At 44.5% G+C, this 14,819-nt stretch overlaps 1 protein-coding gene across 1 annotated transcript in view; it reads left to right on the top strand.

Moving 5' to 3' along the window:
• Positions 1–3,408: 3,408 nt before the first annotated feature.
• C9 (complement C9) overlaps positions 3,409–14,819 on the top strand; it is a 30,410-nt gene continuing 18,999 nt past the window's right edge. Inside the window, exons 1-4 of the mRNA XM_081940091.1 lie at positions 3,409–3,505; positions 4,694–4,787; positions 6,074–6,221; positions 13,070–13,217. Of these exons, the coding sequence (XP_081796217.1) occupies positions 3,429–3,505; positions 4,694–4,787; positions 6,074–6,221; positions 13,070–13,217 (467 nt within the window). The 5' untranslated portion in view covers positions 3,409–3,428. The remainder of the gene's footprint in view (positions 3,506–4,693; positions 4,788–6,073; positions 6,222–13,069; positions 13,218–14,819) is intronic.

Genomic DNA, 14,819 nt, shown 5'->3' with positions numbered 1-14,819 from the left:
TCTATAGCAAGCCATCTCAGGAAATGACTCTGGCTGGCTCACAATTCATTTGTCATTATTACCAGAAATTGTTATCATTTTGTAGATTGCACTGCTATAAAGATCATGCTATGCAACTTCCTAAACAATACAGTCCTGGGACATAGTCCTCAGCATGTCAAATAAATAAATGAAGAACTGTAGCTGCCCATTCTCCTTTCGGAAAAATATGCTGAGCTCAAAGTTTATTTTTAGGCTCATCAGAATTGCAGAGTTTAGTTCCTTTATTCTGTTCCTTTTCTTTGCCAATAATTGGCAAATACTGTAGCAGCATAGCATAGCACTTAGACTTATATACTGCTTCATAGTGCTTTTACAGCCCTCTCTAAGCGGTTTACAGAGTCAGCATATTGTCCCCAACAATCTGGGTCCTTATTTTACCCACCTTGGAAGGATGGGAGGCCTTGAGCCAGTGAGATTTGAACTGCTGAACTGCAGCTAGCAGTCAGCCGAAGTAGCCTATAGCACTGCACTCTAACCACTGCGCCACCTAGGCTCTGACTGTAAGATACTGTAAGAGGGTGTTGCTTGTCTTTGTGTCCTTAAAATTAACTGGAGCAAAGAGAAATTTCTGCTTCAGAAAAAGGGGGAAATTTCTGCTAAGACCAAAGACAACTCTTCCGTATTAGTGTAGATTATACACTATACATAGTGTATAACCCAACCCATACATAGGAATTTAAAAAGTCAATGGCACACGCCCTATTTCTTCAAGCACAAAGAAAGTTTGGAGCCAGTGCTATGTGTTTATTTCTTAATATCTACGAGAATTTACTTCCTGTATTCACAAATAAACTAAGAGAACAAAAGTGAAGGAAAACGGTCAATAGCCCTGTCAATTACATTAATCCATCAATTGCGTCAATTCTTCTTTGGACTATACACTATAAGCCCAACATAGTTAAGCAAGTTTATTTCTAGCTCCAGCATGATGTGAAACCCCAGAAAACAGGTCAGGTTAGAGGAGAGGAACCTTTCTAACACCAATGTGCCCTTGCTCATTTATTAAGAGTAATCTCCACTTCAATCTTTAACGCCATCAATTGTATAACAACTCAAACTAGAATTATTAAACATTCTACCTTTTCACAAGGAAGCTGTTAATATCTCTTTAATAATGCAGTGAAAGCTACACTGGTTAATGTGCGCACTGTGAGGTGCAGTTATTTTGATGTGAGAAAGTTGCTTATCTCTTCAGCCTTGAAATTCATCCTTCTTTCACTTTTGAGTAGGCTTTCAGCAAAATCAGTCCAGAGGGAAGGAAGGAAGGAAGGAAGGAAGGAAGGAAGGAAGGAAGGAAGGAAGGAAGGAAGGAAGGAAGGAAGGAAATTAATTAATTCATGGCTTATTATCAGAGCCAGTTCAAGCAAAGTGCTGAGTGTTTTCCAATTATCTAACTTCATTTAAGTTGCTTCAGGTTGTAAAAACAACAACTTCATTTGGGCTAAACCCAGCTGCTTAAACCAGAGTCTTCCAACCATGCTGTTTTTAGGGATAAAAGCAATTGGTGCAATTGAAATCATAGAGTAAGGAAGCGTACAGCAGACAGTCCTTTTAAATTTTTTAAATTTTTAAATTGTGCTATTACTAATGGGGTATTTTAATGGTGATTTTTAACTGTCTAAATGTGATGTAATTTGTTACCTCCTCCGTGCATGTATGTCTTTGTATATGTGTATGTTTATGTGTTTGTACATATGTTTTATGTTTTATATGTTTTATTGTACGCCGCCCCGAGTCCTATCTGGAAAGGGAGCGGCTAATAAATTCAAATTTATTATTATTTATTTATATCACCAGCATATTGATAGCCACACCCTCAAAGCCACGCCCACAGAATCGGTAGTAAAAAAAATTGAATCCCACCACTGGTCATGACCAAATCAGTTTGCAACCAAAGTTATGGAACAAATTATGGTTGTGACCAGAGGTTCTACTGTATTTAAAACCCTGGTTTGTTGACGAACAACAACCTTGTATCTTCCTTGATTTGGCATGTAATTCTTCATCTTGACTTTGAACTGCTAGACTTTGAAATTTTAGCTTAAATAAGCTAAGTCTTATCTACAATTAATTGCTGTGTGTTGTTGTCCTGCTGTTGGGATTTCCTTTAACACTGCACGTGCCAAGGAACCATGTCTAGCTCCCAAAGAGATTTGAAAAAAGTTGAGATGCAAAAGGAATACTGCTATCATATTTCCCATCCATCTCATCTTCATTAAGTTAAACATACCTAATTTCTTTAGCCATTCTTGAGGCCCCTTGTCATATCTGTTGCTTTTCTCTGCATTCGTCTAGGACCTTCTGTTCTTTTTGGGATTGTGGTGACCAGAATTAGATGCAATATTCCAAAGGTGGCTTCACTAGTGTGGTATGGAGCAGTATTGTCACTTCTCTTGATCTTGACTATGGAGATTCTCAATTATCCAGGTCATGGTTATCCCAAAGGTGCTTTTTCAAAAGGCAACTGGACTTTCTTTGTTTTTCCTTGAAAACGTTTCATCCAAGAAGCTTCTTCAGTTTTGACTGAATGATGTAGAATGGATGGATTTATATTCTTTGCAGTCATGTGGTTGTCAGCACTCTCTCTGAGAGTCATTGATGCTACTTGAAGGTTTATCTGTGCTCCCGGGGTCACCTGATAGTGCAACCTTTTTGGAACTGCTGGAAAGACTGTGTTGTAAACAGGAGATAGATGGTGTTGTATCCCTTAACTTTTGTTGTGAGAAAGGGCTGCTGAATTTTTAACATACTGTAGATGGCCTCTTTGACCCCTCTTTCAAACCAACAGTCCTCTCTGTCCAGAATGTGGATTTTGTCATCTTCAGAAGAGGGGCCTTTGTCTTTCAAAGGCAGATGTCTCCTGAATATTGACCTGATGGGTTTGTTCTCTTATATTAGTCTCCTATGTTGTGCAATATGTTTGTGAAGTGATTGTTTTGTTTCTCCAATGTACAGATCTGCACAGGTCTCACTGCATTCTCTTCATCTTGTTACTATCCCTTTGTTGATGCAGCTCAAGTTGATTTTCTTGTTTTTTTTCTGTATTAATTTCCTTGTTTATTTTTTTTTTCTTTGAAAACATTTTGTTTCTCATCCAAAAAGTTAGAACTTAGAACTGAAGATGCTGATAAACCCAAGCTTTTGAACTGGTGTGTGTGTGTGTGTGTGTGTGTGTGTGTGTGTGTGTGTGTGTGTTTATGCACACAAAGAGATTTATTGAATTGCATATATATATACAAGGAAGTCCATAGCACTTTTAAAAAATCAGCATGAAATTTGACCTTCACCTAGCATCACCTTTTGTTTACCGCCCTATTAATAGTTAACAAAGATGAACAGTATATAAGACGTGAATCTGCGTCTTATTTTTTATTGGAGCTACCACCATGTCTTCTGCTTTGCTTTTTATCGGAGTTCTCTGCATTTTAGGAGCAAATGGTTTTGCCTCTGCAGGGAAAGCAAGGTGAGTTCATTTTATGGGATAGAAAGTACATTTGGTAGCATTTGTGGCCAATCTTCTCCAAAGTTCCTGGTACCCTGTTTTTTTAATTTCTGGAAGGTAGAAAGTAAGAGAATACCTGCTTCCTGCCATTTTCTAAATGCTTTGATTAACTCTAAGTGATTTTACAAATCCTGATGCTTTGATTAATTTTGAACAATATGTCAGCCCTATTGAGGACAATAGAATGCATATCCATGTGTAAAATATAAAATCAAACTGTCGAATGTACATTATTTTATTACTCCCATGGTACTAAAATTTCCAGGGTGAGCCGATAGCAAATACAAAAGGAACCCAAACAAAACCACATACACACACACACCTCTTGGGTCTTCGGTTGTCACTGATTTTTCCTACATCAGCGGTACGGAGAAAATTCCTGAGAATTCTTTAAAATGTGAATGTACAAACCCATCAAGATATATATATATATATTGAAGCTTCTTTGTATTAAATCATACCAGCTACGATCTTTCTTGCTTGAATTCTGTTTTCAAAACAAGCAAAGAAGCTTGCCCATAAAAACTGCAAATCAGTTGCAAAACTCAACCCTTTCCTATGGTCATGCAGTTTTCATGTACATATTCCAATAGCGTGCATCTTGAAATTGCATAGGTAAAAGTAAAGGTTCCCCTCACACATATATGCTAGTCGTTCCCGACTCTAGGAGGCAGTGCCCATCTCCGTTTCAAAGCGAAGATCCAGGACTGTCTGAAGACATCTTCATGGTCATGTGGCTGGCATGACTAAACACCGAAGGCACACGGAATGCTGTTACCTTCCCACTAAAGTGGTTCCTATTTTTCTACTTGCATTTTTACATGCTTTTGAACTGCTAGGTTGGCAGAAGCTGGGACCAGTAAGGGGAGCTCACTTTGTTATGTGGTACTAGGGATTCGAACCGCTGAACTGCTAACAATCTGATCGACAAGCTCAGCATCTTAGCCACTGAGATACCTTTGAAATTGCATAGTCCAGAGCAAATGTTGTCATGCAATGTTTCCTTGTGAGACCTTCAAAAAGATGGCATTGCATCTCTATTTAAAATGTTGTATTGTTCCTATATTGCTTCTTTGCAATATACAAACTATATACATGCAAACTTACAATGTATTAAGCCAGAAACATTTCAAATGATTTTATTTTAAGATTGAAACGGGAACCGAATTCTCCAGAGCCCGTTGACTGCTTGCTGACTACCTGGAGTGATTGGGGGCCATGTAGTCCATGCTCAGAAGAAAGAGTAAGTGGCATTTCCATAATTTAACTTTCGTTGGAAGAGCTTCATAAAGAATGTTTATTTGTGAAGCAAAGGCTCCTTGGTGGATATTGGTTTCAAGTAGTAAAAGAAGAACAGTTTCTTGTTTGGAATAGCTGGTTATCCACTAATCATAGAGTGTTAAATTTGAATGGATGATAAGAGATCATTCGTTTCAATCCTTTCACAGTGTAAGTGTCCACACTATAATAGCCTCTCTAGCTGTACATCAGCAGTTCTTTCTTAAAATTTGCTGAGGTTGAGGTTGAGTAGATGTCCATCTAGTGATGGAGTGTTAGTCTCTCCTGAATAACTGTGAATCCTGAATTTGACATCTTTTCCATTTTGGAGCACTGCAACATTTTTCCATTTCTTTCACCTTGCATATGTCAGGGTTCCAAGTAACACCCCCAACAAAAGAAGGCTCCGAGGCTTGAAGTTCCTCAAAGTTCCATTTTATTCAAGATGCCATATTGGCACAACTGGGAAAACCCGAATCTGAAAGCTTCCAGGTTTTTTCATTTCCACCCAAATGTCCATATCCCTTCCCCTGCACCCACATGTCCATGTCCCTTCCCCTGCACCCACACTTCCAGCTTTTTCATTTCCACCCAAATGTCCATGTCCCTTCCCCTGCACCCACATGTCCATCACATGGCCCTCACATGTCCATCACATGTCCATCACATGTCCATCACATCACATGTCCATCACATGTCCATCACATCACATGTCCATCACATGTCCATCACATGTCCATCACATGTCCCAAATGTCCATGTCCCAAATGTCACATGTCCCAAATGTCCATGTCCCTTCCCCTGCACCCACATCCATCACATGGCCCAATCAAGCACGGCCCCAACTGGAGATGCCTCCCAGTCACACCACTCCAGGTGCAGGGCAAGTTATCCTTGACTCTCTGAGAAAGGAATGTTATTATGACTATATATCCTCCCTACTCCATATGACCTCCCCTCCCCTTTTCCCACAGCATTGAATGTGGCAGGCCTGAAGGCCCAATGCAAAAGATCAGGCTGACAGCATATTTATTTTACTGCCCAATTCCATCATGGAGGGACTAAAAACAGTATATCAAATTTAAGATTTAAAAAGAGGCAAGGATGATTAAACTTCAATGTTAAACGTTAAATTAAAAGGCAGGGGGAGGGCTTTCGGGGCCAGCCTCATTTTTCCCCAGCTGTTCATCCCCTCTCCATCTGGCTGATTCTGAGCCCCTTTTAATTTAGTTTTTAATATCTCCCACAAAGTACCGCTCAAGGAGTATTCTGAGATTTGGACAGTTTGGAGGAAAGCCCTGCATTGAGTCCCTGAACGATAAAGAGTCCTGTGAGACAAGAACTCCGTGCCTGGATGAGAGCGGGCAATGTAAGGCTAAAGACTTTGAATGTGAAAACGGTAGGTATGGAGTCTCTGGCATCATTTCTCTACTGCCATCACTGACTATAGTGGTCTGATGACAAGATGAAGATTTAGAAGATCCAGGTGTGGGCTGCTGGGGATTCGCAGGGGTTCGGGAAAACGTCTAGCTAAGATTCTGTGCATTTCAGAGAACCCTCAAATCCCATTCCTGACTGGCCCTGCCCAACCCACCCCGCCCCTCCCAGGAGTCCCCACACGGCCCGTTTTGGATGCAGGTAAATGCAGGGTGTGCATGGAGGCTCGGTGTTAGATATTAGCATATATCGTAGTAAGTCTCCCCTCTGGTCCGCTACTACAGCGGGAAACAGGTATCGTTCTGATTGGTCGAGGGGCGTACCCGATCCCTATAAAAGGGGAACCCTCCGACCACAGAACAAGCTGGATCACTACTACTATTAATAAAGAGCTGTTAAGTCACTTCGTGTCCGCAGTCTGTCTCTCGTTGCCCAGATCCAACATTGGCGACGAAGGTGGGATTGAGAGACAGATAGGACGAAGAACGCTACCTCCAGAATCTCCGGATTTGATCCAGCCCAGGAATTCGGCAGAAATTCCGGCAGCCATCTCAGATCACCGCAGCGCGGCAAATTCAAACAGAGAAGATGGCGATGCATGCTCCCCCCGCTCCTTTCGACCCAGTAAACGACGAATGGGAAGCTTTCATGATTCGTTTCGAGTGTTTCCTCAAAGCGAACGAATACACGGGGATCACCGATGTGAGGAAGAAAAACATCTTCCTCGGCTACTGCGGAAAGGAAGTCTTCAATACGGCCAGAGACCTCACCGCGCCTACTCCAATACAGGCAGTATCGTGGACGGCGTTGCAACAGGCTCTGCAAACTCATTACGCGCCAAAACCTTCCCGCCACGTTTGCCGCCAGGAATTCAACACGCGGAACCAGAAGGCGGGAGAGTCAATCAACCGTTATGTTGCAGCCCTGCGAAAAGCAGCAACTCACTGCGAGTTCAGGGACCTGGACGAGCACATCCTGGCACAATTTGTCTGTGGGTTAAGAGACATTTCACTACAAAAGAAGCTGTTGGCAAACCCAAATTTAACCCTACAGATAGCACTAAACGAAGCAAGGGCATCAGAGTCAGCAGAAAAATCGTCGGTAACCATACAACGCGGGTTCAGCGGAAGCCAGACAGCACTCAGGCAGTCCAGAGTCCACTACGAGGACACAAACCCCGACTACGAGGATTCCGAGTTCGAGGACAGTCACCTGATGCGGAGCAGTCACGTGAGGCCTGGGGGGAGACCCGGATTCCATTTGCCGCCCTGCGCAAGCTGCGGAGGGAATCACCCCCGGTCTACCTGTAGGTTCAGGAACGTTGTTTGTTCACACTGCAACAAACTTGGGCACATCGCACGAGTGTGCCGGAGCGAAGTCCCTGCCTCACGGCAGCCACCCATGTACCGCCAACAGAAGCCCAACCCAGGGGGCGCCCAGAGAGAAATCCACAAGTGTTTACCCAGAGAGAAAATTTCCAAAGAGCTGAACGAGCGTATCCCCAGAGAGATTACTCACAAGGAGTTGAGCGAGCGTATCCCCAGAGAGAATACACACAAAGAGCTGAAAGAGCGTTCTATCAAGACGCTCAACGAGAGTATTTTCAGGATGTTGACGATGAGATAGAGTTGACCCAGAGAGAGGAGTTGCGAACGTATCTCACCACAATACATCAGGTCCGCCCTAAGCGGCCAAAAAGGCTGAGAGTCACAGTCCTCTTGGAGGGCTCCCCCTGCGAGCTAGAAGTTGACACAGGATTGACCCTGACGATTATTTCATGGGCATCCATGAAACAGGCTATCCCTAGCCTCAGAAAGAGCCAACTACGCGCTCCAGACGTCCTACTACGAGACTACCAGGGGAACCAAGTCCCCATCGTGGGCCAAGGCACTTTCCACATCCGTTTCAAGGACATCGAAGCCCAGCTGCCCGTGACCATCGCCAGCACACCATTACAGAACCTTCTGGGGCTTGATTGGTTTGAAGCCCTGGGGTTAGAAGTCACCGGAATCAACGCCGTGAGAAACAGCAGCGCTGAACAGATTTTTAAGGAATTCGAGGATGTGTTCAGCCCCGGTCTTGGTAAGTATGTGGGTAAACCAATATCATTCAATTTAGACCCTAAAGTGGCGCCAATCCGACTTAAACCGAGACAAGTGCCTTTTGCACTCCGCCCAAAAATAGATAAGGAAATAGATAAGTTAGTGGAGCAAGGAATCCTTGAGCCGGTAGATCACGCGCGCTCGGAAACACCCATTGTGACCCCAGTCAAACCAGACGGATCAGTCCGCATCTGCGCGGACTATAAATGCACAATTAATGTCGCGCTACAACAGAGCGCATATCCTGTGCCTGTAGTACAGCACTTATTGCACTCGTTGGGGCCAGGAAAGGTATTTGCTAAATTAGACATGGCACAAGCTTACCAGCAACTGCCAGTTGATAGCGCCACAGCGGAGGCCCAAACTATAGTGACGCATAGAGGAGCATTCAAATGCAACCGGCTACAATTCGGCGTGAGCATTGCCCCAGGATTGTTCCAGAGCGTCATGGAACGACTTTTGCAAGGGATACCGGGAGTCGTCCCCTATTTTGACAACATCTTGGTATCCACTGCAAACGAGGAGCAATTAAATAAAAGAGTCAGATCTGTTTTGGCCAGAATCAGAGAGAAGGGTCTCCGCCTTAAAAAGGAAAAATGCCAAATTAACGTGCCTAGCGTAGAATTCCTGGGTTATAGAATTGATGGTCAGGGAATACACCCCACTTCAAAGAAAATCAAGGCGATCCAGGACGCCCCCACACCACGGAATCAGACCGAGTTGCAGGCTTTCCTCGGATTACTTAACTTCTACAGCGTTTTTCTGAGGCAGAAGGCGACCGTTGCTGAGCCACTACACCGTCTATTCCAGAGGAACGTACCATGGAAATGGGGACGATCCGAAGCTGCAGCTTTCGCCGGGGTAAAGCGCCTGCTCACCACTGACTCACTGCTTGTCCAATACAGCCAGACCCTACCGCTGGTATTGACCTGCGACGCATCACCTTTCGGAGTTGGAGCAGTCCTCAGCCACAGGATGCCCGACGGAAAAGAAGCACCCATCGCCTTCTACTCCAGAACTCTTTCATCGGCCGAAAGGAATTACAGCCAAATGGACAGGGAAGCGCTGGCTGCTGTAGCTGGAGTAAAGCGTTTCCACGAATACCTCTACGGCCGCGATTTTGAACTAATTACAGATCACAAACCGTTGTTGGGACTTTTGGCGGGAAACCGCCCCACCCCGGTTTCCCTTTCTCCACGCATGACCAGGTGGACTGTTTTCCTGGCTGCGTATTCATACAAATTGATTCATCGACCGGGCTCCACTCTCGGACACGCAGACGCACTCAGCCGTTGCCCATTACCTGACATTCTGCCAGACCCCACTCCAGAAGTACCGGTATTGCTCATTGACTGCTTGGATTCTGGACCGGTTTCTTTCTACGACGTTGCAAGGTTCTCCTCTAAAGACAATTTAATAAAACAAGTTCAAACTTGGGTTTGGAGGGGGTGGCCGAAGGGAAATGTGGGCCCGGAATTCAAAATGTTTTGGTCAAAACGGGATGAACTCTCAGTGTTACAAGGTTGTTTGTTGTGGAGGGATCGAGTTGTTATTCCGTATGTTTTACGTAGGAATGTATTAGATGCTTTACATGTGGGTCATCCGGGGATTGTTAGAATGAAGGCGTTAGCAAGAAGCTACGTGTGGTGGCCAAACATGGACAAAGAAATAGAGGAGTGGGTGGCCACTTGCGACCCCTGCCAGGAATCTAGACCAGCACCCCCGAAGCGCCCGCCACAGAATGGGAGAAACCTAAAGCACCCTGGTCGCGAATACACATCGATTTCGCAGGACCATTCCAAGGTCAGATTTTCCTTATAGTTGTGGATGCATACTCGAAATGGCTAGAAGTAATCCTAATGACTTCAACCACGGCAGAGGCAGTCATTAAGGTTTTACGGCGGCTTTTCGCCACCCATGGCCTGCCCGACCTCCTGGTCTCCGATAACGGGCCCCAATTCACGGCCATGCAATTCGAAACGTTTTTAGCAGGTCAGGGAATTCGGCATGCCCTCGTCGCGCCATTCCATCCGGCATCAAACGGACAGGCGGAGAGAATGGTGCGATTCGCAAAAGAGGCCCTCGCTAGGATGGGTCCAGGTGATTGGCAAACACGCATTGACCATTACCTCCTAATTCAGCACATTACCCCAAGCGCAACAACGGGTAGGAGCCCCGCTGAACTACTCATGGGCCGCCGTCTACGGTCTCACCTGGACCGTCTTCACCCAAATTACTCTGCCACAGCGCCCCCAGACTCCACAAGCAAAATTCGGTCTTTCAGAATAGGGGATTCAGTATACGCCCACAACTATGCAGGGGGAACATTGTGGATGCCGGCAACGGTCATTGGCATCACGGGTCCACGATCGTATCTGTTGGAACTGGAAGATGGGCGGAACTGGAAGAGGCACATCGATCAACTTCGGGGTCGCCTAGCACACTCAGACCTTCGAAACGAAGACGAGATTTTCCTGCCTACAGAAAGTCAGCCATGCGAGAGCCCCATCATAGAAAACTACGACACCTGCGAACCAAGCTTGGAACAAGAAAACACGCACGAAGCAAAGCAAACCCCGGACAACGCAGCCGAGCAGACTCCAGAACGCCCTAGCAACGAAGGCACACAACCTCCCGAGCGTGAAACAGGAAAAGCACCCGATCCTGCAACCACCTCTAACCAACCCGAACTACGACGCTCCTCCCGAGCAAGACAAACACCCACATACCTAAAAGACTATGTTACCTACCGCAACGTTCCATCTAGGAGGGGAGGGGTGTTAGATATTAGCATATATCGTAGTAAGTCTCCCCTCTGGTCCGCTACTACAGCGGGAAACAGGTATCGTTCTGATTGGTCGAGGGGCGTACCCGATCCCTATAAAAGGGGAACCCTCCGACCACAGAACAAGCTGGATCACTACTACTATTAATAAAGAGCTGTTAAGTCACTTCGTGTCCGCAGTCTGTCTCTCGTTGCCCAGATCCAACACTCGGGGAGGGCAAAAAATGGACCTACTGGAAGTTTGGGGAGGCTGGAAAATGGCCCATTTCCAGCTCAAGGAAAGCCTCCGGAGCATGAGGAGGCAAAAACGCCCCAATGTGCCCCCCCCCCCGGTGGTTCAGGAGGCTGACTAGGCCACACCCACCATGGCCACACCCACCCAGCAACCGGGCAGAGAACCCATTGCAGAGGTGGGTTCCTGCCAGCTTGGACCAGTTCGGCTGAGTAGGTAGTAACTCGGCTGCCCACGCACCCAAACCGGTTCTATTGTTGGCAGTGCCATCTTGATTTTTGTTTCTGGGCATGCGCAGAACAATCCCCATTGCAGAAATGTATTTTTTTTCACCTTTTCTAACATTCTGCGCATGCACAGATCTTTTTTTGGTGTGAATGCGCACATGTGCAGAGCGTGCATTTGGCATGCACACGAGGGAAGTGAACGTGCACACGCAAAATGTTTTTCATGCCTTACCAGCAGTAATGCCCGTAGCAACCCACCCCTGACCCCTTGCTAAAATTTTTGAAGCCCACCCCTTGCCAGATCCCAGTGATTTGAAACTCTAGGCCAGTGAGCTTCTTTGCAAAGAGAGCCTCCAGAATCACTTTCCAGATGGGGAAAATTGCACACTGGCTGATATGTTTTTGTTTGCTTTCTAAAACTGCAAGAAAAGCAGTATGGGTATAGAGACTTTGACATCATTTCTTCACTGCCATCATTGTCTAGCAAAGAGAACCTCCAGGATCACCTTCCAGAGGGTGAAAATGACATACAGGTTGATGTGTTTTTGCTTTTTAAGCAGCTTTCTCCCATCGCACTTTTTTTTCCCTAAGCAAATGTCCATACTATGGTGTGATGATGAATATTGTGTTTTCTAATGTCATTTGTGCAACAGCACTTTCTTTCTGCGTGCATTTTTATAAGCAGGGTGGTGGGGTGGCCTAGAGGTGGCACTCTCTCTGCAAGTTCGATCCTAGGCAGAGGCAAATATTTCTCTCTCTGGGCACGATGAGCATATATATATATCTGCTGAATATAACTCTGCATTGGCGGCAAGAAGGGCATCCAGCCAACACTCAGCTCAATTCATTTGCCCAGACTCCGCCCTGCAAGGGATCATGGGGTCATTAAAAGATGTTGATAATGAGGCATTTTTATAAGCCATGTTTTGCTGGGAGAACCACGCTGCATTGCTCAGATAAATGTTAAATGCCAAAGTATTATGATGTTTCCCATTTAAAAAATCTGAAGAAGATCTTGTTCAGTTTTAGTATATTTTGATCGCAACCATGTATAATTTTCATTGTACTATTATATTATATGATGGTGATGGTTTTATTTTATCAAATGAAACGTTTTAATATGCATATAAGTTCAGGAAGAACAGATTAAGTTAAATTTGCACTGAAATGCAAACCAGAAAGCTTCAGTAAGTTTTTTTTATCAGTGTAGTGATGTATAAAAGCATATTACCTATATCATTCAAACAAATACTGCACCATCCCACCCCCCAAGAAATTAATTGTAAATCAATTGGTCATTCTGATATAAATAGCAGTTTGTTTTATTTAGGCTGAAATCTTGGGGAGTGGAAGCCCAATTTATCCAAAAGGCACAATTTGGGAAAGCAATGTTGATTTGTGAAGCTATTCTAAATATCTAAATATCTATCATTATAATTGTTTCATTCTTTGTTCCACACTAAGGATATTGTATAAAGAGTAGGTTGGTGTGTAACACAGAAGATGACTGTGGTGACTTCTCTGATGAAGATAATTGTGATGAAACCAAACGCCCACCTTGTGGGAATCGTGACATTGAAATATCAGAACTTGGAAGAACAGCTGGTCAAGGGTGAGCTTTAGAAAATTCATCACAAAATCTCTAAAACCATAAAGCCTACAAACTTGAAATTTGGCACGTATGTTCCTCTTGGCTTCTAGGCACTCGCTATTTTTCGAAATGCTAATAATTAGTATTTCTTATATTATTATTAACATGTTCTGATGCTAAGGAGTTAGATGTTCTATTCCCCCTCCCCACCTGACAAGAACTCTGTTCTAACTATACTTGGGCGTGGGCATGGCCAGCATGTCCGCGTGGGTGTGGGCATCTTATCTGGCCTGCGGGTTGGGAGTTTAGACTTTCTACACCCCCTCCCCACCTGAAAAATTCTCTGATGCTAAGGAGTTAGACTGAAGGAGAGTAGGGGATAAGTTACGAGAGACCTCTGTGGGGCAAGCATGAGGGAGAGAAGGGTATAGGAACGGAGAGGTTTCTTTGGGGCAAGCCTGAGGGAGAGAAGGGGAGGGGAGAGGCCGATCATAACTACTCATTAATTTTCAAGCTATATGTGTCGGTTTAGCAAACCCGATCACATAGTTTCATAGCGGAGCATGGGAGCTTAACAGAAATCTACCGTAAATACAAAGTAGATTAAATCAGATTTCTCCAATGTTTCTGGCTTTGCAGACCAACAGGGGTGGGGGAGGGGTGATGGTTCTGAGCGAGTGACTAGCAAGCATGTGCACGCATGCAGCTCCGTTTGCACAAGAAAATGGAGCATGCCCACACACCTTCACTCGCTGTTCACAAAAGTGAAGGTGCATTGCACATGTGTGCTCACTGACTGTTTCTGCAGCCTGATGGCAATCTGCTCGTGGGCCATAGGTTGGATACTCCTGGACTAAATTCTTTTCTAATTAAACGAAAACCTGTTCCAAGTTATCCTGCTCTGCTTTAGAAATTTCTAAATTTCAGATTAATCCAGTGTAGCCCATTAATGGATGAATATAGTGTTGCTGTTGTTAGTTGCAAAATTGTGTCCGACCTATTGCGGCCCCATGGGAAACATCCCTCCAGGCCTTCCTGTCCTCTATCATAACCCGGAGTCCATTTAAGTTCACGTCGATTGCTTCAGGGACTCCATCCACCTACCTCCTTGAATATAATATAAGCATGTAAATCCATGTGATAATGTGGATTGTGATCCTTGAAACAATGTGCTTTTATGAGTTCCAGAAAGCATACCTTCTCTGTTGTGGCACTTGCCCTCTGGAGTGACATCCCCCTCTGGGTTTTGAACAGGTCTCACTACACTGAGAAAATAATTAAATACTTGGTTGTTCTGCCAGGCTATGGAAAAGGGTCATTGTGGAGTCCTCACTATTTTGGCTTTTTACTAGCCTTTATTGGCCAACTATAATTCTTTTATAAGTTTTCCTTTTTGTTACTTGTAAGCCATCCAGAGACATTGAAGCAGGGGTGAAATGTTACTGTTTTAAGCCGGTTCGCCTGAACCAGTAGTAAAAAATGCTACCAGTTCACCTGAACCAGTAGTTTTAAAAGGCTAGAAATCATGTTGCACAGCTGATTGTCGCACAGCTGATTGTTGGAACTTTATTTAACTTTTATTAGCATTTTTTTACTACCGGTTTGGGCAAACCAGTAATTCCA

This window comes from Natrix helvetica (genome assembly GCF_964273705.1).
Source record: "Natrix helvetica genome assembly, chromosome: 2".
Lineage (NCBI taxonomy): Eukaryota > Metazoa > Chordata > Lepidosauria > Squamata > Natricidae > Natrix > Natrix helvetica.
The sequence above is the reverse complement of the archived record's forward strand: the minus strand, read 5'-3'. Positions and strand labels throughout refer to the sequence as shown.